The sequence below is a fragment of the Carcharhinus amblyrhynchos genome, unplaced genomic scaffold (genome assembly GCF_965287045.1).
Source record: "Carcharhinus amblyrhynchos unplaced genomic scaffold, sCarAmb.v2.hapA scaffold_44, whole genome shotgun sequence".
NCBI classification, from domain to species: domain Eukaryota; kingdom Metazoa; phylum Chordata; class Chondrichthyes; order Carcharhiniformes; family Carcharhinidae; genus Carcharhinus; species Carcharhinus amblyrhynchos.
Genome location: NW_027649785.1, coordinates 998,301 through 1,021,884, shown reverse-complemented (window position 1 = coordinate 1,021,884; position 23,584 = coordinate 998,301). Strand labels below are relative to the sequence as shown.

Here is a 23,584-nt window from a genome sequence, read left to right as displayed (position 1 = left end):
GGAGTGGGCTCAGAGTCTGTGTGAACTAGGAGATGAGAGAGGGAATCTGAGCATTTCCCACGTCTGTTAGCACCAGCTCACAAACTGCTGTTGATGATTAGCTCAAAGTCAAAGAGTAAAACGCTGTTTTTCACGGTGCTGTGGTAAGTGTGCCAGGAGCCACACTTCTCAGCGTGCATCCTGCCTGGCCATTAACGATGCCTAAAGTGTCGCAAAACGTCGAGACATTGCAACCCCTCGTCTGAAGGTTTAACACTACAGAATGCTTTTGAACAGTGTAGCAACAACCTGCGAATGTACTTCAGAGCAACTTAACGATAACTTTATTTGACAGACTCTGTTCCCACAGCGCACCACATCCCTGTCCTTCTTCAAAAGATTTGGGGTAAGCGGGAAAAAGCAAAGGTTAAAAATAAAATTAAGCAATCAGAACTTCAGTTGAAATTGGGAACAGGTAGCACTTAAAATGGCAATAGTATCAATAATAGTTCTATTTACAATTGATTTATATTCTTGGGAAGATGATTCAACTTTTAAATGCTACATACAGATTTGAACTGTGATACTGCCATGAAGACACAGTTTCTAAGATGCGCCTGAATGCTGATCCACAGAGCCATTCTTTGGAGAAAAAAAAATGATAAAAGCTGTCAGATTGTCCTCAGGAACCCATCTGTGCCCTGAGTCTTAAGGCAGGAAACCTGCCATGTCCTACCTGGCCTGACCTACATATGAATCCAGTCCCATGCTACACAGGCAACTCATGATGCCCCTTCAAAGTGGGCCAAGGGTCAGTCACAGAGTAGCAAATAATGTGCATCACCACTAACATAATTAGCCAACCATAACAGCACAAACGCTGAGGGAAACTGACCAAAGGATTGTAAAGAATACATTTTGGATGGAATCATAGAATTCTTCAGTGCAGAAAGAAGGAAGCCATTTTGCCCATCTAGTCTGTGTGGAATGTGCATGTTCTCCCCATGTCTGCATGGGTTTCTTCTGGGTGCTCCGGTTTCCTCTCATTACTACGCCCCCCCCTCTTCCCCATTCTTCGTCAAAATCGTACATCGGACCTCTTCCGTTCATCCTAGAACGGCAGTCTGACTCTCTGAAAAGACAGATGCTTTGATACTCCTTCAGCGCTGCACTGCAGCGATCAACCAAGTCTCTGGATTCGCACTCAGACTTTGATTCCGAACTAATAGAGGGCTGCCAAAAAAAGAGGAGAATCACTGGGAAAGCCAGGAAATGGGGAACACATCTGCACCCTCACATGACAACTCTTAGAAGACAATTTCATAGAAACCCTACAGTACGGAAGGAAGCCATTCAGCCCATCGGGAATGCAGCAGCTCTCCGACAGAGTACCTTTATCTAGGTCCAATCCCTGCAACCCTATACATCTTCCGGGATAATTCCCTCTAACCTACACACCTTCGGACACCAAGGGGCAATTTAGAATGTGCAACCTAACCTAAGTGTGGGAGGAAACTGGAGCACACGGGGAAAACCCACGCAGACCTGAGGTCGGAATTGAACCAGGTCCCTGGTGCTTTGAGGCAGCAGTGCTAACCACCGTGCTGTCTTGTGGAAAGTTTAAGACCTATAATGGCAAAATGTTTGCCTGATTTTCAAATTGCATTCCTTGCCCTCCCACATCCCCCAATGGGAGGGGGGGGAAAATGGCGTAGAAAATATTCTTCAGCTCACTTCACTAATTATTTTCCTTTAAAGGGAAATATATTAAACCATGCAGGTGGCAGTCCATTGCTTGAGATCATAAGAAGAAACAGTAGATCAAATAGCACGCTGAACCTGCTCCACCGTTCAACAAGTGTATGCTTTATCTCCTAGCTATCACTTTCCTGCTCTATGTTCATATCCCTCAAGAGCCCAAAAGGATGTCAGTCTCAGCCCGGACTAGCTCAATCATGAAGCACGCACAACTCTCCAAGGTGAATTATTCCAAATATTTATAATCATAGATTTCCTACAGTGCAGGAGGAGACCATTCAGCCCATCGAGTCCGCACAGAGACAACAATTCTAACCAGGCCCCATCCCGCAACACCATGTATTCACCTGCTCACTCCCCCTGACACTAAGGGACAATTTAGCACGGCCAATCAATCTATCCTGCACATCTTTGTAGTGTGGGAGGAAACTGGAGCACCCGGGGGAAATCCACACAGACACAGGGAGAACATGCAGATTCCACACATACAGCCACCTAAGGTCGGAACTGAACCTGGTTCCCTGGCGCTGTGAGGCAGCAGTTCTAACCACTGTGCCACCGAGTGAAAAGATTTCTCCTCCCCTCAGTCCTAGACTATGCCATGCCCTCTACTTCACTCTCCAGCAAAGGGAAAACAGTACCTACTCTGTCAAGTCCTCCAAGAATTAGCTTCATATCTACGAGATCACCCCACATGCTTCTAAGTTCTGGGGAATACTGACTCATTCCATTCCATTTTTCCTCACAGCCCCCTCACCCCACACTGATCAATCTATGGAAGCTCCAGCCAAAGAGACCAAAAACTTTGCAGGAAAAAAAGAATCCAGCCTACGGCTACTGTCAGCGGGACACAGGGAAGAAGTGGAGTTAGTGCAGAGTGCTCAACCACCCACGAGAGATGACAGACTGCGTGAAAGAAAGAGCCTGAAGGGGAGGAGAGAGGAACGGTGAAGGGAAAGATAACAAAAAATAATTTTAATTATGTTTCGCAGTGCCCTGGTTACTGCAACCTGCCTCATAAAAACAGAAGCAGCTCTTTGCTCGCTAGACAGTTCTCAGCTATTTCGGCGGAACATAACAGCTTCTAAATTTCTGAAGGATATGTCGCCATGCTCCAAAGTATTGAAATGCCCAGTGGGCTTACATCCTGTGCTAGCAAGCAAAATCAAAGACTTCTTACCTTATTTCCAGCTTCATCTATTGAGTTACTACCTGTAAAATAACATTTGGGAAGGGTGAGAGGGAAGAGATGGAGAAAGAAAGGAAATACATTAGTAATTGACAACAGAAAGTAACAATCAAATGTTCTAAAACATGTGAAAAGGGTGAGAGGATATTTTATATGTAAAATTATGTGCGTTTTGGCTCAATATGCATTATTAAAAATAAAGGTGAAACATCATGCTGAATTTTATGCAAAAGGACCCCATGAGTTTTGCTTTTATTTGGAACAACAGCTTTTTGTATTCAGATTATGTAGCCTTGCACATACTGGCACTGTAAGAAGTGGAGTTTTTTTGTGACAATCACCACCACTGGTTGGATTTGCTGTTCAAGTCCACTTCCTCTCAACCTGGCTTCAATTGTTAAAATCTTTCACGTAAAGGATGCGCCACTTACACTCTCTCTAACCCGATGCAGCAGGTAGCCATGCAAAGGTGGAATACCCTATCACTTGATTTCCCCAGCTCGAGTTAGCCGGAATCAGGCAGGGCAGCGGAGGTGCTACAATAATTGAATAATAACCTTCACAGATGCAACATTGAATGCATCCTTTCCAGACTGCCACAGCTTGGTATGGCTCCTGCTCTGACCAAGACCATAAGAAACTACAAAGGGTCGTGAACGTAGCCCAGTCCATCACTTAAACCAGCCTCCCATTCACTGACTCTATCTACACTTTCTGCTGCCTCGGAAAAGCAGCCAACGTAATCAAGGACCCCACATGCCCCGGACATACTCTTTTCAATAGGGGAGAAGATATAAAAGTCTGAGATCACGTACCAACTGACTCAAGAACAGCAGCTTTCCTGCTGCCATCAGACTTTTGAATGGACCTATCTCATATTAAGTTGATCTTTCTCTGCACCCTAACAATGACTATAACACTACATTCTACACCCTCTCATTTCCTTCTCTATGTATGGTATGCTTTATCTGTATAGTACTCAAGAAACAATACTTTTCGCTGTATACTAATACACGTGACAATAATAAATCAGATCAAATAATTGCTACAAGTCTATAGAGTGGGATGGGGTGGGGAATAAAGAGAAAACAGCATGGTGGGGGTGGGGGGAATGAGCTGCTAGCAACTGACTGCTGTTGGACAGATTGCAGAAGCGCTGGGACCACTCCATGCCGAATTGCGGCTACATCTGGTCAGGAACTGGCTTAGCCACCGTGTCCGCAAACATTGGAATGGTCTGCCAGCACTTGGCTGTCTAGGCTTACACAGGAACAACCGCCACTCAGGCTGGGTACCTGGCTGCTGGCATTACAGCCCCTCAGCATGCGTCAGCACCTTCAGGAGAGAAGGGGAGGGGAGAAGAAGCACAGCAGAATGGCCCTCGTGTCAGTGCTGGAGGTAACAGTGCTGCCTTTCACTGCACAGATTAATTGGCTCAGCGGTTTTACTGAAAAGCAATATTTACATGACACGTTTTCACTGCAAAGTAGCAAACACAAACACACGTGTTCAAGTGACAAAAATAATTACCGCACAGCTTTCCTGCTTACGCTGCCAAAAGACTTGTGTTTCTTTTTTCATTTAAAAAAGTGTTAAGCAAAACAAACGGGAAATTCTGCAAAACAGCTCAGTCAATGAGGACACAAGTGACAGGAGTTTTCCAACAATAGACCACCCCGATCCTTTAAAAAGTCATTTAAATTTCCTGCTCAGTGCCAAATTGGTTAAACTCAAGTCTTCCTTTTAAATAGTACCAGGGGTTAGTAAGAAGAAAACATGCCAGATTTTTCTTCTCTTTATCTTATGGCTCCTACAGGAATTGTGTGGAGTCCACAAGGAGAGAATACCTTTCTTGCCACCAAATCATCCATTAACTATCACTCTCAAGGCTTGTACTTGAATAACGGCCACTTGGCAACAATTTAGGTGGTCACTAATTGCCCATGAAACTTAAAATCCTACAAGGAGCAAATGCCACTGATCAAAGGCAGGAGGGTTATTTTAAGTTACTCGGAAGACACAAAATTTCTGCCTAGAATCTCAAGAAATTGTTGTGGCCATTCTCCAGATCACCTATTTTCCAGGGCATCAGAAATGAGCGGCAAAGTGCAGATTATGCGCCCACATCTTCACGTGTGGGAAATTATCAGAAAGGTCAAGACTTAGAAGTAGCAAGGCTGAGAGTGGCCATGCACCACTGCTGTAATGATGGTTTCATAGAGTTATAGAATCACACAGCGCAGAAGAGGTTCTTCAGCCATCGAGTCTGCACTGACACATTAGAAACACCTGAACTCCCACTTAATCCCATCAGCCAGCACTTGGCCCTTAGCCCTGAATGTTATGATGTGGCAAGTGCTCATTTGGGTACTTTTTAAAGGATGTAAGTAACTTGCCTCTATCACCCTCCTAGGCAGCACATTCCAGGCCGTTATTCAAAACCTTCCTGGGACCATATCCCTCTATTCCCATCCTATTCGTGTACTTGTCAAGACGTCCCTTAAAAGTCACAACCATATCCGCTTCCACTACCTCCCCCGACAGCAAGTTCCAGGCACCCACTACTCTCTGTGTAAAAAAATCTGTCTTGTACATCTCCTTTAAACCTTGCTCCTCGCCCCTTAAACCTGTGCCCGTTGTAGCACCGATCCCCAACAGTTCCCTTATGACATATACATATTAAAATGTAGAAGTCTTGAGTATGAACCCTGAATGATGAAATATGAGATTTGCAGAATATTAAAAGGTATTAAATCTGGAGGACGCTCAATGCTTCACTCTCTGATTAATTAATCATCTGATGAGCTTGATTTTATTACATTTCTCAATCGATCCAATGCAGAGAAATGTGGTCCGTATTATACTATGGCCCAGTTCCAATGGTACATCTTCCTAGTCAGAAGTCTCAGAACACCAGGTTAATGACTGTCAGCTGGTGTTGTGAGACTTCGTACTGCGTTTACCCCAGTCCAATGTTGGCATCTTCACATCACACCTTCTTAGAACACAGTGAACATGAACGATTAAACAGTGCCAGGGACCAGGATTCAATTCCAACTTGGGGTGACTGTGCAAACTCCACACAGGTATTCTCCCTGTGCCTGAGTGGATTTCTTCCTACATGTGCAGGTCCAAAGATGTGTAGGTTAGGTGGATTGGCCATGCTAAATTGCCCCTTAGTGTTCAAAGATAAGCAGGTTAGGTAGATTGGCCACGCTAAATTGCTCCTTAGGGTCCAAAGATGCACAGGTTAGATGGATTGGCCATGCTAAATGCGCAGTGTTACGCAGATAGGGCGTAGGGTAGGGTCTGGGTGGGATACTCTTTCAGAAGGTCAGTACAGACTCAATGGGCCCAATGGCCTTTTCTGCACTGTAGGGATTCTATGACCCTAAACAGCTTCCTCTCCTGACTCAGCTGATTGGGTTACTGAGCCAAAGAGCAGCACTGTCTGAAGTTAAATTACCTGCTACAGAGCTAATGGAATTATGAGTTGGATTGGGTGGGGGAGGGGGGGAAATGGCAGAAGATAAATATAAATTCTCGGAACAAGGCTGAGATCATAGTGCACTAGGTCTGCTTATAAAAAATGGTCTTCCCTTTGGCCAGCAAAATACTAGTGTTGGGGTAAGCAGAACAGTTATCATATTTGTTGCGTGTATTCTATACTTTGCTCTCTGATAAAGGAAATGAGAACATATCTCATTAAAAACATGCTTTTATGATCATTCCCAATAGGTCTATTTAAAATAAATGATCTCATCAGATCTTAGTTAAGCTATCTTCCAAGAATAAAGTCAAAGTGTACCCATAATCATTTCGGGAAAATGCAGCACTCCAACTGTGGGGAAGGTGGGCACCACTTCGATAGAGGCAGGTTTGCTGTGCTGACAGAATTGCTGCACAGCGATAGAATTGGGAGATATCGCCAAAAAGAATCCTTTAAAACACACCAAATCACAAACTGTGCACGCTTTGAGAATCCCTACAGCGCAGAAGGAGGCTATCCAGCCCATTGACTGTGTACCAACAACAATCCCACCCAGGCCCTAGCCCCGTGACCCAAACATTAATCCTGCTCATCCCCCTGACACTAAGGGGCAATTTAGCATGGCCAATCCACATAACCCGTACATCTTTCAGCTGCAGGTGAAAGCTGTATCCAGGGGGAATTTTTCCAACAGTTTCTGGTTTGATTTAAGAGTGAACTGGAGCAGTTTCCCCAAAGACACCCCAAAAAATATATATACCTGATCCTAACAAAACTGGGGAGTGAATTTGAATAATAAAAAACATACATTCGTGACTGTGAATTTGCCTCCCCTGATCTTCACCTCAAATAAAAATTGTAACAACCACTTTCCTTCAACTTTTCAAGCTACGTCTAGTTTCTGCTGAAGGCAGACTCGATCATGCCTTTCAGTAGCTTGTTACCCGAAAGGAAATGTTTACAGGGCTGCAGGGGAAAAGGCGACACTAGATAATCTTGCAGAGAGCCAGCGTGGACACAACAGGCCAAATGGCCTCCTCCTGTGCTGTAATCATTCTACGATTCAATCTATAATCTGCTCTCCCTCTATTCCCAAAGGCATCAATTCACAGTAGGCTGCTGTCTCAGGAGTAGCAGCTGCCCCATTTGTACCCTGGCCAAGTGATTGTGTGCGTGGCAGTCAAAATAAAGACTGCAATGTTTCCTGGAGGTAGCACAGATCAAAATAAACCACGGAGACAGCAAGAGCAGGTACAGTGGACAGCTCGCGCACTGCATCAGCAGTGCTTCAGCTAATAGCTCCCCCGCCTCAAAGTCGGAAGACTGTGGGTTCAAATCCTGCAGTAAGAAGTCTCACAACACCAGGTTAAAGTCCAACCAATTTATTTGATAGTAAACTCACAAGCTTTGGGGGTTTGCCCCTTCATCAGGTGAGTGGGCATTCACCTGACGAAGGGGCAAACCCCCAAAGCTTGTGAGTTTACTATCAAATAAATTGGTTGGACTTTAACCTGGTGTTGTAAGACTTCTTACTGTGTTCGCCCCAGTCCAATGCCGGCATCTCCACATCATGCCTTCAAATCCTGCCCCAGAATTGGAGTGCAAAAAAAAATCAAGGCACAGTGGAATGCTGAGGGACTGCTGTACTGTCAGAGATTCTGACCTTCAGACAAGCGGAGGACATGCCCCTGTCTACATCAATGGAGACAAAGCAGAAATACTTGCGAGTTTCATTCAAGTTTTTAGGTATCCAGATCACCAACGATCTGTACTGGTCTCTCCACACTGACACTATAGTTAAGAAAGTTCACCAACATCTCTACCTTCTCAGAAGACAAAGGAAATTTGGCATGACAGCTACAACTCTCACCAACCTCTGCAAATGCACTATAGAAAGCATTCTTTCTGGTTGTAACACACCTTGGTATGGCTCCTGCTCTGTCCAAGACCACAAGAAACTATAAAGGGTCGTGAATGAAACCCAGTCCATCCGAAAAGCAGCCACCATGATCAAGGACCTCAAGCACCCCAGACATACTCTCTTCCAACTTCTTCCGCCAGGAAAAAGATAAAAAGTATGCGATCATGTACCAACCAACTCAAGAACAGCTTCTTCCCTGCTGCCATCAGACTTTTGAATGGACCCACACTGCATTAAATTGATCTTTCTCTACACTCTATCTGTAACTATAACACTACATTTATAGAGGTAGAAAAGAGAGTAGGGAATAGCATGTTTTGTCATTTGCGCAAGAAACAATACTTTTCACTGTACACTAATATACATGACAATCAAATCAAATCAAAACGAAAAATCAAGAGATGTTAAACCAAGGCTTTCATCTGCCTGCTCAGGTGAATACAAAAAAATTCCGTGGCACTATTTCAAAGAAGATTGAGGGAATTTTACATAGTGTTCTGGCCAACATTTATATGTCAATCAACATAAAACAAAACAGACTACCTGGTCATTTCCATAGTGCTGTTATATACTGTAGTGACTACACTTTAAAAATATGCCATTAGCTATCAACTGCTATGGGACATCCAGACATTGTGAAAAGTGCTCTAGACATACAAAGTCTTTCCTTCCTTCCTGGTATAAAGACCAAATCAGTCAGGGCAAAGAATGCCTTTGCAGTTCATAGGAAATTATAATGTGGCATATTAACATTGAAAAAAGGTTCGGTGTCTGAGAGGCGAACACCAGCACAGGAACACTGTGATTACTCTCACAAATAACTCTCCCCCCTTACCCTATAGAATAAACCCACACATATCACCATATGTTTTTTAAAAATGAGGTTAAAGCAAAGCAGACAGGGAAGAACGTGCAGATTCTGCACAGATAGTGATCCAAGCTGGGAACCAAATCTGGGTCCTTAGCATTGTGAGACAACAATGCTACTCACTGTGCCCGCACAGGTCCAAAGTTAGCACAAAGTTAACATCAGAAACCAAAAACAATGCTTTTGCACTCAATACAGTACAATTTCTCGGGTTACCGGAGACCTCACATTGGCCCTTTACATTTCTTCTTCCCATCAGCAAAGTCCAGTAAGAACTCCAAAGGTTTCTTTTTTCCCAGCCATTTTTCCCCACCAGTGACCTCCAGCAATAACCCCGCCCCCCCTCCCTGAAGCAGACATGCAGATCAGGCATGTGGTATTATCACTAGACTATTAATCCAGAAACTCAGCTAATGTTCTGGGGACGCGGGTTCGAATCAGGCCATGGCAGACGGTGGAATTTGAAATCCATTAAAAATAATCCGAAATTAAGAATCTACTGATGACCATGAAACTATTGTCGGAAAAACTAATCCAGTTCACTAATGCCCCTTTAGGCATGGAAATCTGCCATCCTTACCTGGTCTGGCCTACATATGAGTCACACCAATGTGGCTGATTCTGAAGGGCAACTAGGGATGGGCAATAAATGTGGCCAGCCAGCGAAGCCCAAGTCCCACAAATGAATTTTAAAAAAAGTTCTTTGTCAGTGTGTCACCAGACCTATCAGAACTTGGGAGGTTGAACTTGAAAATGGAATCTATTACCATCTAAAGTCAGGTACTAGTTGAAATCATGGCGTTTTGTTTTCTTGATGATTGCTTTCCAGTTCAATATCAGGGTTAGAGCATTCTTAGCAATTCATTAATACATGAAGCAGTTGATGCCAAAACATTGAACGCATTCAAGAGGCGGCTAGATATAGCACTTGGGGTGACTGGGAGAAAGCAGTATTAGATTACTGAGTTGGACGATCTCATAATGAATGGTGGAGCAGGCTCGAAGAATCAAATGGCCTCCTCCTGCTCCTATGTTTCTACGAAAGCAAGTGTAAAGTACCAATAGACAAACACCCTGAAGCGCCTGTCTTAAATTCAAGTGCTACAATGATGCGCGACAATCATAAATTGGTAATCATATGGTTTTTCACTCCCCTCTTTTTCCCCCTCATCTAACCCTCTAGGTCTCTCTCTAGTTGTCACTTTGTTGACCATTACCCAAATTCATAGTTTGAGGATAAAGGGTAAACCTTTTAGGACTGACATGAAGAGAATTTTCTTCGCCCAGAGGATGATGAATGTGTGGAATTCACTACAACAGATAAGTACTTGAAGCTAAAACGTTACTTGATTTCAAGAAGAAATTAGATATAGCACTGGGGCTAAAGGGATCAAGGCATATAGGGGGAATGGGGAAATCAGGATATTGAATTCGATGATCAGCCATGATTAAAATGAATGACGGAGCAGGTTTGAGTGGCCAAATGGCCTACTCCTGCTCCGAGTTTCTATTCTGCATTATTTCATTCCCACATTCTGCATGGTCTAATTACCAAAACTTGAACTGCTTTGGCGTCACTTCCACCTTTATGCAGTACTTTTAATTAGATTTATTATTGTCACGTGTATTAGTATACAGTGAAAAGTATTGTCTCTTATGTGCTATACAAAGCACACCGTTCAGAGAAGGAAATGAGAGTGCAGAACATAGTGTTACAGTCACAGCTGAATTATAGCATTGTTAGAGAGTTTGAATAAAGTTTTAGAAGCACAGAATGAGAGCAAAAGATAGAATTAGAAGGAGGCTGGGCGCAGCTTGCAAGAAGTCGCCTTGCTCTGGCACCATCTTGAGGAAGAAAAAAATCATTCTGAAATTTTCACTTAACGTGTGATCGCTTTGTGGCTAACCTCTCATTTACTCTTATTCTTAGACTTGGCAAAGGGCCACAATCAATAACTCTCTAGTACCAGTTCAAAGTGCTTCCCACACCTCTGCCCAATGTGCAGTCATGAGTTCCTTGCAAACTTCTGCTTCTGTCCACTGAAGTTATGCAAGAGGGAAAATACTAATAGCAGACATCACCCAATGCAAATTTTTTTATAAAAAAACCCATCAGATTTTAGCACAATCTGATCAAGGTATTAAAGATAAACAGACACTTGGCAAACTAGCAACAAACATTTGGGAAGAATTCACCCATCAGTTTACACCAACAAGACTACACATGCCTTGGAATTGGCCCAGGGATGGCTCTCTCCCTAACATGGGTCTTCTGGCACCCACAACTGTTCTGATGCAATATGTTTATTGGAAGAAGCAAGAGTTTATTCAGGTTTCCAGACAAACATTTAGCAACCCAAGTGAAAAAGAGAAGAAAGCTCAACTATTTAGAAAAAAAATCTGAAGGGACTTGATACAGAGACTAAGACCCAAGGTGAGGCGGCACGGTGGCACAATGGTTAGCACTGTTGCCTCACAGTGCCAAAGGTTCGATTCCTGGCTTGAGTCACTGTCTGTGTGGAGTTTGCACGCTCCCCCCGTGTCTGCGTGCTCCAATTTCCTCCCATAGTCCAAAAGATGTGCTAAATTCTCCCTCAGTGTATCTGGACAGGCGCCGGAGTGTGGCAATCCAGGGTTTTTCAAAGTAACTTCATTGTCGCGTTAACCTGAGTCTACTTGTGACACTATAAACTTTTAAAACTCTCTTTTAAAGTCCCAAGTTGGAGGGCATCCGAAAGACGAAGGCAAGATCTATTCACAGACGCAACTGTAGCTAAAGTGCATGAAAGCAGCACAGTATCGCAATGCGATAAGATGCTATAGGAGGTTACACATTGCGAGATTAGTTAAATCAGAAAGTTAAGGCAGTGCCAGACTTTGGTCTGGAAAACTTTAGATGAATTGCAAATCACCCTTTGTGCAACTTTTGAATGGAAGTTATTACGTTTTGGAGACAGGAATTATAATACAGGAAAGAAAATAACACAGTGTATAAAGTTCTTCAAACAGATCAAATTGATTTTTGCTTTCTTCTCTTTGGGGGAAGCATGGACTGGCTTCACAATTGGGAACTCTCCTGCGGTTCAGTGTTTACCTTCCTGGCAATAATTGCAGGCGTTATATCTTTGGGGGGAGAAAAAAAGAAATGTTACAGCAGTTCTCAAAGGGGTTAATGATAGGGAAGGATTTGTATTCCTCAACAAAAATGTAAAACAAAAGGAACCAATTAAGTGAGCTGGTGAAGCAGATGGGACCGCAGGGCAGCAGCAGGGGAGCAGACTGAGGGCCACATGCAGGGGTGCTAATACTTGTGTTAGCTTTAACTGTTGGCACTCGCACACTAACACATGGCAGCAAGCCTTTGGCAGATTTGTCGTCAAACTCATTTAAATGAAACACAAACTGTTTGCTCCTCGATTGGGAAAGGTCAAGAAATCCACAAATTCACAACTTGCTGCTAAAGCTGAAACAGCCCAAGGATTAGGGGTACTTAACAACGGCAGCAAGGTACAATGGTACTTTGGCAACTCGCGGGGACGAATCTATTTACACAAGCCATCACAACTGAGACAGTGCTATCGCTATAAACCATACTTTCTCACTGACACAAATTACCTTCACTATTTTTATCCATGCATCCTTTCCACAGTGGCAATTTTTACTTAAAATAATAACTTTGCACATTAAACGCTGGAAAATATCTCAAGAAGCTTTGCAAATAAAAAGGAAGTGGTGCCGAGCCAGGAAGACTGCAATTTAGTTTTTAAAGTTTACTTATTCGTGCCACAAGTAGGCAATGAATAATTAATACTGCAATGAAGTTACTGTGAAAATCCTGTTCAGGTATACTGAGGGAGAATGTAGCATGGCCAACGTACCTAAGCAGCACATCTTTCGGACTGTAGGAAGAAACCAGAGCACACGGAGAAAATCCTCGCAGATGGGGGCGGAACATGCAGACTCCACACAGACAGTGACCCAAGCTGGGATTCAAACCTGGCACTGAGGCAGCAGCACTTTTATTACATTCATTCGTTAGACATGGGCATCGCTGGCTGGCCAGTATTTATTACCCATCCCTAGTTGCCCTTGAGAGGGTGGTGGTGAGCTGCCTTCTTGAATCGCTGCAGTCCATGTGCTGTGGGTTGACCCAAACGCAGTTAGGCAGGGAATTCCAGGATTTTGACCCAGTGACTGCAGAGGAGTGGCTGATATATTTCCAAGTCAGAACAGTGATTGGTTTGGAGGGGGAACTTGCAGGTGGTGGTGTTCCCATGTACCTGCTGCCCTTGTCCTTCTAGATAGAAACGGTCGTAGGTTTGGAAGGTGCCGTCTAAGGATCTTTGGTGAGTCGCTGCAGTGCATCTTGTAGATAGTGCACACTGCTGCCACTGAGCATCGGTGGTGGAAGGAATGGACGTTTGTAGATGTGGTGCCAATCAAGCGGGTTGCTTTGTCCTGGATGGTATCAAGCTTCTTGAGCGTTGTTGGAAGTGCACCCATTCAGGTAAGTGGGGTGTATTGCATTCCATCCCTGACTTGTGCCTTGTAGATGGTGGACAGGCTGTGGGGAGTCAGGAGGTGAGTTACTTGCCACAGTATTCCTAGCCTCTGACCTGCTCTTGTAGCCACTGTGTTTATGCGACAAGTCCAGTTGAGTTTCTCGTCAATGGCAATCCCAAGGATGTTGACAGTTGGGGATTCAGTGATGGTAACAGCACTGAATGTCAAGGGGCTGTGGTTAGACTGTCTCTTATTGGTGATGGTCATTGTCTGGAATTTGTCTGGCACGAACGTTACTTGCTACTTGTCAGTCCAAGCTTGGATACTGTCCAGATCTTGCTGCATTTGAACTGCTTCAGTATCTGAAGAATTGCGAATGGTGCTGAACATTGTGCAATTATCAGGGAACATCCCCACTTCTAAACTATGACAAGAGGGAAGGTCATTGATGAAGCAGCTAAAGATGGTTGGGTCTAGGATACCACTCAGAGATTCCTGCAGAGATATCCTGGAACTGAAATGACTGACCCTCCACAGTAACAACCATCTTCCTATGTACCAGGTATGACTCCAACCATCGGAGAGTTTGCCCCAATACCCATTGACTCCAGTTTTGCTAGGGCTCCTTGATGCCACACTCGGTCGAATGCAGCCTTGATGTCAAGGGCTGTCACTCTCACCTCATCTCTGGAATTCAGCTCTTTTGTCCATATTTGAACGATATTTCAATTATCCCAAGGAGAAGGAATGCTGGCTCATCCAAGGCTTTATGTCAAGCAAACAAGGTTAAAGTCCAACAAGTTTATTTAGTAGCATGAACTTTTGGAGTACTGCTCCTTCACTGGATGGTTTGTGTTACCAAATAAACCTGTTGGACTTTAACCTGGTGTTATGAGACTTCTTACTGTGCTTACCCTAGTTCAACGTCACAACTCCACATTATGGCCAAGCAAACAAAAACAGAGGTGGTGGGAGAGCAGAACTCAATGACAGTTGCTATGCATGTCAAAGTCTACTACATGCCAGCAAGAAGACAGCACAATGATCCAACGTGCATTCGATGATGAAGAGGAAGCCAGAGGACCACCTTTTGGAATAAGTACCGATTGCTAAGGACGCGTGTAGAAATGGAACCCTACAAAAGGAGTCCAGCTAAACGGATGAGGAGAAAAAAGCATTAGAAGAGGATGGCCACATGGTCAACAGTGGAGGAAGGAAGAAAGAGGAGGAAAGTTGAAGGATCATGGCACAGATTCGGGATGTGACTGTCCCATGCTGTAGCAAGGACAGAAGCTGCATAAAGGAGCTGCAGGGGATGAGGACACATGACACATTCAAGGATATTTGACAGGAAAGGGAGGCTAAAGATGAGCTTTAGTTGGAGGGAACAAATTCATGGAGACATCTTTGAGGAAGTTGGTACTGATGGCTGTGCCAAGGGCTGAGTCCAGAAAGGATATTAGGTAACGACCACCACAGGGGAACTGGGGGATAAAAAGTTCATTCTTGAAGAGATGGGAGAGAGAGAGAGAGGGGGAGAAAACAGTTAAAACCGAAGAAAGGCAAAAATTCAGAACAAGAGTGGCTGAGATTTTGGAGCTAGGGCAGGAGGAAGGGGAGGGGGAGTTTTGTGGAAACTCACTACAAAAAGAGATTGGGATCCTTGAGCAACGTGAAATACTGAACAGGATGATGATAACATTCAAGTCTTCATAACTGGAAGGTTACCTCCCCTAAGGTACGGAGCGACAGTTTCCAATAACTCTCACAGACGGCTATTTTGTGTGCTTCCAGCTGAGATGATGAACATTGACAGGCTGTCAAAGAAAGGGGAAGATAAAATCCATAGTCAAGATGTGCCCTAACCTCACCCAATTTCCACACTTTACAACACAGCATCATTTCTGATGGATTCCTGCTCTGCACAGCCTAGTCGAACAGTAACCCAAACCGCCATGTCAAATGGGATGGATTTAACCATGGACAGGGACTTAGTGCCACACTAGTGAATGGTTCACCCACAAACGATGGGACTGTTATCGATGCACTCTGAAATGTCATTGCTTGTTCAGTGCAAGATTGACAGAATGGTTTGGAACATCAACAGAATCTAAACAAATGTTACAATGCAGTGGTGCCCAAAAAGAATACTCAAGGTGACTGAGCTAACTTTATTACACAGAACCCTAATCATCGCTTGGAAAAAACATGAACCAATTTGGGGAATTGAGTTATCTTGTCCCCAACCTATGAAACAACTGACATTTTCTCTAATAAGAACTATCAGTTTAAGGCAATTAGTTTTGATTTGTTATGTGCAAGTGAGTTCCTTTGTACACACACACCTAACTAGCTATAGTTACCCCCATGGGGGGGAGCATAGTGGCATTACTGCATCAAACAGTGCGGCATGTTGGTACATGGTCAGCACTGCTGCCTCACAGTGCCAGGAACCTGGGTTCAATTCCAGCCTCGGGTGACTGTCTGTGTGGAGTTTGCACGTTCTCCCCATGTCTGCATGGGTTTCCTCCGGGTGCTCTGGTTTCCTCCCACAGTCCAAAGATGTGTGGGTGAGGGTGATTGGCTAAATTGATCCTAGTGTCAGGGATTGACAGGATAAATATGTGGGGTTATGGGGATAGGGCCTGGATGGGATTGTGATCTATGCAGGTTTGATGGGCTGAATGGCCTCCTTCTGCACTGTAGGATTCATTAACAACAAATGTTAGATAAGTCAGTCAACAATTAGAGGAATCTGCTGGCAGACACACAAAAATTTGATTACCTAAATTTCCTCCTCTCAGACACAGCGAGGTCAATAAATTCCATTCCAGTGCAGAGAAATTTCAGGACCTTACACCTGCGTTCCCATGGCAGGCGGAATGGGAAAGTTCACCCCAGAATCTCTGAATGTCAGTGAACAGTATCAAAGAAACCATTCCCGTTCCTATCACGGTTTACCAATCTAATCGAATTCTTTGAGCGGGTTACAAGTTTGGTGGGTTAAGATAACCCCGTGGACAGTGTATTTTTGTACCATCTCTAAACTAAGGTAATGCTGTGGAATTGAAGGAGGAACCAGTTGCATTCTCACGCAGGGGATTACCATGAATGATAGCAGTCCCGCAGGGGTCAGATAGAGTTATTACCCCACAATCTACATCAACAATCTGAAAGAGGAGACAGGCTTCTGTCCACCAGTCATGGGCGGTACAATCTGTGCTGGCATCAGACTCCTCGAGCAGGAAGGAAGATGACAATCTGATTCTGGTTTGATGGGAAAATAAGTTCAAATGTAATAGAAGGAATGTGTCCATCAAGCTGAGCTCTGAAAGCAAGTCTCTTAAACTTCTGTGACTAGTGGCGAAAGGTTATAGCAAACTGAACAAAGAGGATATATAACTAATCTACTCAAGTATAAACCAACAAGCAGGGAGTCTTGGCATGCGTTCTAGATGGGGTCTAGGGTTCAGGGCCGCTCAGAATCCTTACAGTGCAGGAGGCCATTTGGCCCATCGAGCAAGCACCAATAGCAAATCCCACCCAGGCCCTATCCCCAATACCCCATGTATTTACCCTACTAGTCCCCTGACACAGAGGGGCAATTTAGCATGGCCAATTAGCCTAACCCGCACATCTGTGGACTGTGGGAGGAAACTGGAGCACCCGGAGGAAACCCGCACAGGCACAGGGAGAACGTGCAAACTCCACATGACCCAAGGCACCAAGGTAGCACCCAATTTAAAGGATCTCACTTCTGTACTATCCCGTCAGAGCTCAGTCTTCTTAGTCCAGAAGCGTATAAACTTTGGGGAGAATTCACTGCAAATGCCATATTCAAAATATGATAGGAACTAGAGTGAGTAAATGTGGTCAGATTACTTTAGTTGGACAAGGAGGATGAGGTGACGCGCAGACTGGTGAGTATAAAGCTGGATTAGGTATCACGTTGTTTGCCTTTTCCCAGGAGGTTACTGATCTTTGGAATGAGTTCCCAGCTCACGCAGTATGAGGAAATTCACCACACACGCTCAAACAGGAACTGGACAAGTTTGAGAAGCAAATGGACAACACTATGTACAAAAGAGAGGTGCGATGTTGAGGGTGATGTACCTCGTGCTTTTTGTTATCTCCTAGAAATCCATTTTGCTTTGAAGCGAGGAATTAATTTTCCAGAGCTGCTTGTTTCCAGGAACTGGCCAAGTTCTGAAATGGAGAGACAGGAGTTTATGATTGGGATATATTTATATATATGGGTGGCACAGTGATTAGCACCGCTGCCTCTCAGCACCAGGGATCTGGGTTCCACTCCTGGCTTGGGTCACTGTCTGTGAGGAGTCTGCATGTTCTCCCCGTATCTGCGTGGGTTTCCTCCAGATGCTCCAGTTTCCTCCCACAGTCTGAAAGACGTGCTGGTTAGGGTGCAACTGACCATGCTAAATTCTCCCTCAGTGTGCTCAGACAGGCGCTAGAGTGTAACGACTAGGGGATTTTCACAGTAACTTCATTAGTGTTAATGCAAGCCTACTTGTGACATTGATAAATAAACTTAGACTTAATATAAGGAAACTGTGGATGGAGGAAGTGGGGGCGGAAGGTCCTCCATTGGGTGAGATCAAGGATCTTGCTGCACAGTTGAGCGGTAGGCTTGAGGAAGGGAATATTTCTTGTAAGTTTGCATTTATTTTTCTGTGGAAACAACTGCTCTTGAAAATACCTCACACAAATTGACATCACTTCCAGTGGGAGTGCAGGCAAAAGCAGGGCGCAGGGAAGAAATATATCCTTGGAGTTTCCTTAACCCCAGGTATACCATCACCCAGCTACAGAGAGACAAGGATATTCCATAACAAAACTAGAGAGACAGAGAGAAAGACACACACACAAAGAAACTTTAGCAAAAAGAAGATGGCGCCCTCACTGGATCCAGCTGTGAATTGCTCAGACCGTATCACATAGTTACTGGACTGAGGTCTATAGTTTGCACATTGAGATCCGACATGTAGTTCTCAGGGCATGAAGACAAAGAGGCAGGCTCAGGCGGAGCTGAAAACCATTGAAAGACTTTGCTCGCCATCTCGCACTGGAGTTCAAAGCAGCAACAGCTGAAACCCTCCTAACCCCGTTTCATCAATTAAACCCAGGGGTGACAATACATTGCCACTCTTACAAATCGCACGGGCTCTGCTTCTGGTACAATCAAGGCCTCGTGTTTGCTGGCAGAGGACAGCGCCCCATTTCCATCTCCCAGTGACGGAAGACATACTCCATGATTCCAAGGATGAACAAGAACCCAATGTAGTTGCTATTCTGGCTGATCCGTCACTCAGCAATCTGCAGAGACAAGCGGACTACAAACCTGGCATCAGTTTATATCCAAAGTTGGCGTAAGGCATGTGTCCAAATACCAAGCATGTACTGCCATCCAGTGGACGCCGGCCATACTTCAGCTGGGAAAAATAAATTTGTTTGATTTGGCCAAGTCTTGAGAACTATAGTCTGAGGAAAACGTGACCCAACAAACAAACGAAATAGTTTTTAAACAGAATAACACAGGACATGCTGCTCAGCGCGGTAGAGTGGCACAGTGGCACGAGTTAAACTTCCAGCTCGGGTCACTGTCTGTGCGGAGTCTGCATCTTCTCCTTGTGTCTGCATGGGGTTTCCAGTTTCCTCCCACAATCCAAAAGATGTGCAGGTTAGATGGATTGGCCATACTGAATTGCCCCTTAGTGTCCAAAGACGTGTAGATTAGGGGAGTTAGCAGGATAAATATGTGAAGTGACGTCAGGGAATGAGCTAGGGTAAATGCATGGGGTTAAGGGGATAGGGTGGGATTGTGATTGGTGCAGACACAATGGTCCGATTGGCCCAGACACAATGGTCCGATTGGCCTCCTTCTGCACTGTAGGATTCTGTAATTCTATGTACCGCCCAAGTATCCAAAGATGTGTAGTTTAGGTGGATTGGCCATGCTAAATTCCTCCTTAGTGTCCAAAGATGTGCAGGTTAGGGGAGTTAGCAGGATAAATACATGAGGTAACGGGGACAGGCCCTGGGTAGCACAGTCTGTCAAAGACTCAGTGCAGACTTGATGGACCAAATGGCCTCCTCCTGCACTGTAGGGATTCTATGATTCTATGCTCTGTACAAGTCTCTCATGCATACCTCTGCAGCACATGTTGCTTTGCTAATACAGTCAGGCTACAGACAATACAGATAACAGGAGAGAGGCCTTCCCAAATTACGACCCAAAATTAAAATGAACTAAAGCAACATTTTTTGGCAAATTTAGAAATTCTGCTTCAAAGCTCCACTCATTAATTCTTCCTCATTGAGGAATATGCCTTGTCCACGTGCCCTTTTGTCCAATCCTGCTCCACAGACGCAAGTTCCAGAATCGATTTAAAATCGTCCCCAAAAGAGCTGGTGTTGTAGGCTGAAAATTCAGATACAACGCTCAAAGATTTAGCACACTGTTCTCAATTACCATTCCACCAATTCTCAATTCCTCCACCCCCCAATCAATAAGATTGGGCGGCAATCTTGGGGCAGCAATCAAGGGGCAACACAGTGGCAGAGTGGTTAGCACTGCTGTTTCACATCTCCAGGGACCTGGGTTCGATTCCCGGCTTGGGCCACTGTCTGTGTGGAGTTTGCACATTCTCCACATGTCTGCGTGGGTTTCCTCCCACAGTCCAAAGATGTGTGGGTTAGGTAGATTGGCTGTGCTAAAAAACACCCCTTAGTGTCCTGAGATGTGTGCCGGAGACCCTGCTTATCAAGACTCTTATCTCGGGTCTACAAATATATTTGCAGGAGAGGGGAGTGGAAATGAGTGAGCTGATTCACACCAGTCTCCCAGAGTCTGAAGTAAAACAGGACACAGGCCTCTGCGATGAAAGCACAAGCTTGGAAAAAGGAAACACTCACTTTATTGTGTTGTTCAGAGACAAAGTACTGCACTGCTGGCTCACATTTCAAGCAATGTGTTTGGTTTTAAATGGTTTCACACTTGCCCGAGGTTGACAGCATTGTGAGTGACCCTGAGCGCATTTCCAGAATTCTCTGTTTGGATTTCGGTGCTTGGATTGCTTTTTAAGTAGCCTGTATCTAAAGCAAAACAGTGTGGTTTCCTTAGAATAAACAAGAGTGTGCGATAACCAAACTTCCTGGGATTTTAATGTCCTATTCACAGCATTTTAATATCTGGATCTGCTTTCTTCCCTGCAGTTTGCAGTTCCAAGCTGCTCATCCCCTCCAAGGTAATCCTTTAATATGTGAGAATATCTCCTGGTGCTCCCCACAAGACAGCAACAATACCTTATTAAAAAAGGATAAAATCACTGCCTTTAGACTCAATGGTCCAAGTTTTATATTCTGAAACCAAGCCGAAGACCCCCATTGCACAGAACAGAGAAAACACGACATGTAGGACAGATAAATTAGCAAGTACTAACTTCACGAAGCCTAGAATAGGCATTTAAGGCCTGAGTGTCAGCAAAGGCAAGACAGAAAGAAGAACAGAAGTTGACAACACAGAGAGAAGCCGCTCATCCAACATGTTTATAGTGGCTCTTTTTTTGCTTGGGTAATCCAAAGCTAACTATTCTCCCCGCGTCTGCATGGTTTTCCCTCCAGGTGCTCCGGTTTCCTGCCACACTCCAAAGACGTGCAGATTAGGTGGATTGTTCATTGCTAAATTGCCCCTTTGTGTCCAAAGACATGCAGGTTAGGGGGACTGGCCATGGGTAATGAATGTGTGGGGTTACAGGGATGGGGTCAGGGAAAGGACCTGACTGTCAATGAGTCAGTGCAAATTCGATGGCCTCTTCTGCACTGTAGAGATTCTATGATGACCCAAACTGCTCTGTTCCCCCTGCATACTTTCAAATATTTATCCATTTTTCTCTTAAAAAATGCAATGGTCTCAACCGTGTCAATGTTCCAATATTCTAAAAAATGGTTGGGGCCGGCAGATTTCTAACCCTGAGAAAGAAAACCACATACTGCAATCAGGTTCAATTTCATCACGGTGAGAGAGAAGGAATATTATGGACGTTGATGCTCACATCATGGCTCCATGGTCTCATCCTTCCCTAGGATCTGTAACCTCAATCAGCCCAATAACCCTCGGATCATTACACTGCTTCAATTCTGCCCTCCTACACATCCCTGATTTCCATCAGTCCACCCAGGAAGGGGAGACGGTGGCTTGGTGGTAATGTCATTTGGCTAGTAATCCCAGAGGCCCAGGCTAGTTTTCTGAAGGGACAGGAGTTCAAATCCCATCAGGGCAGCTGGTAGAATTTCAATTCAATAAATAAAATCCAGAATTGAAAGCTAATCTCAGCAATGGTGACCATGAAGCTCTTTTCTCTGCCAGACCTGCTGAGGTTTTCCAGCATTTTCTCTTTTGGTACCACGAAACTATCATCTGCTTCATCTGGCCCCTTTAGGGAAGGAATCTGCCAATCTGACCCAGCCTGACCTACATGTGACTCCACACCCTCAGCAATGTGGCTGCCCTCAAATGTCTGAACAAGCCACTAATCAAAGGCAATTAGGGGATGGGCAACAAACACTGGCCTTGCCTGCGACTCTCACATCCTTTGAAAGAACAGGATCTGGAATACACCGCCTGACGGTGGTGGAGGGAGATTCAACTGAGGGGGAAGGCAGGGGAATGGCACTGATGAATTGCACCTTCAGAGGGCCAGCACAGACTCTGACTGGCCTCCGATTCTATTTGTTTGCGTTCAGTTAAATAAAATGAGCAATTCTGTTGCAAGGACATCAATGCTGAGCTAAAACAGGGAATCAGTGGCACATGACAAAAGAAACCAAAATGCAGCAGAATAAGCGCTGAGCAAAACGCTTTATAAAAGTGGAATTTGAACAAAAGACTAAGGCCTGTCCTCGATGTCACACACACATCAATTCTAAGAATGGCGCATCAGTGTCTGGTGTTTGGCTTCTCCAGATACTCACCCTCGCACACCAGATTCCTTCACACGGCCTCTTTCATGTCTCCTGCTTCCTTCACTTCACCATTGGCAGCTTCTGCCATCAACCACCTTGGCACAAAATAACTGTAGGGATTTTATGATTCAATCCACCTAACCCGCACATATTTGGACACTAAAGGGCAATTTACCACAGCCAATCCACCTAACCTGCGTATCTCTGGACAGTAAGGGGCAATTTACCATGGCCAATCCATCTAACCTTTACATTTTTGGGCTGTGGGAGAAAATGGGAGCACCCACAGGAATCCACGTAGGCATAGGGTAGAAACTCAATCATCCAAGGCCTGAATTGAACCCAGGTCCCTGGCACTGAGGTTGCAATGCTAATCAGTATGCCCTCAACCCGTACAAGCAGAAAAATAACTGCCACAGATAACACTATAATCTCCCTGGACTGCCTCTAACACGCAGCCAGTTGATCTAGTAAACAGATTTACCAGGCAAAACGTCTCCAGTTTCAAACTCTCATGTCCCTAGATAACTGGAATATTTATATAGTCCTTGTCATGACCTCAGAGTGTCCCAAACTTTACAGCTAATGAAATACTTTTGCATTGTGGCACCAGCTGCAGTGTGAGATTCGTGGCAATTAACTTACCCCAAGATCGCATAAACGGCAAAAGGGTCTGTGACCAGATTAGCATCTGTTGGTCATAAGGCCAGCATGTAAAGTTCTTCGATTTTCTCACTGAGATCTTTACATCTACTCGAGAGGACAGCCATCTCATCCAAAAGAGGACAACCCCTCAGAGTCTGACACGATCTCTAAAAAAGTCACTCATGGCATGTAAATGTCACTGGCTGAGCTAGCATTTATTGCCCATCCCTGAACTGAGTGGTTTGCTGG

General features: G+C 44.6%; 1 protein-coding gene across 1 annotated transcript in view; it reads right to left on the bottom strand.

Moving 5' to 3' along the window:
• The window catches only part of timm50 (translocase of inner mitochondrial membrane 50 homolog (S. cerevisiae)), a 135,845-nt gene that overhangs the window by 102,928 nt on the left and 9,333 nt on the right, over window positions 1-23,584 (bottom strand). Inside the window, exon 2 of the mRNA XM_080181945.1 lies at window positions 2,918-2,949. Coding sequence (XP_080038071.1) covers window positions 2,918-2,949 — 32 coding nt within the window. The remainder of the gene's footprint in view (window positions 1-2,917; window positions 2,950-23,584) is intronic.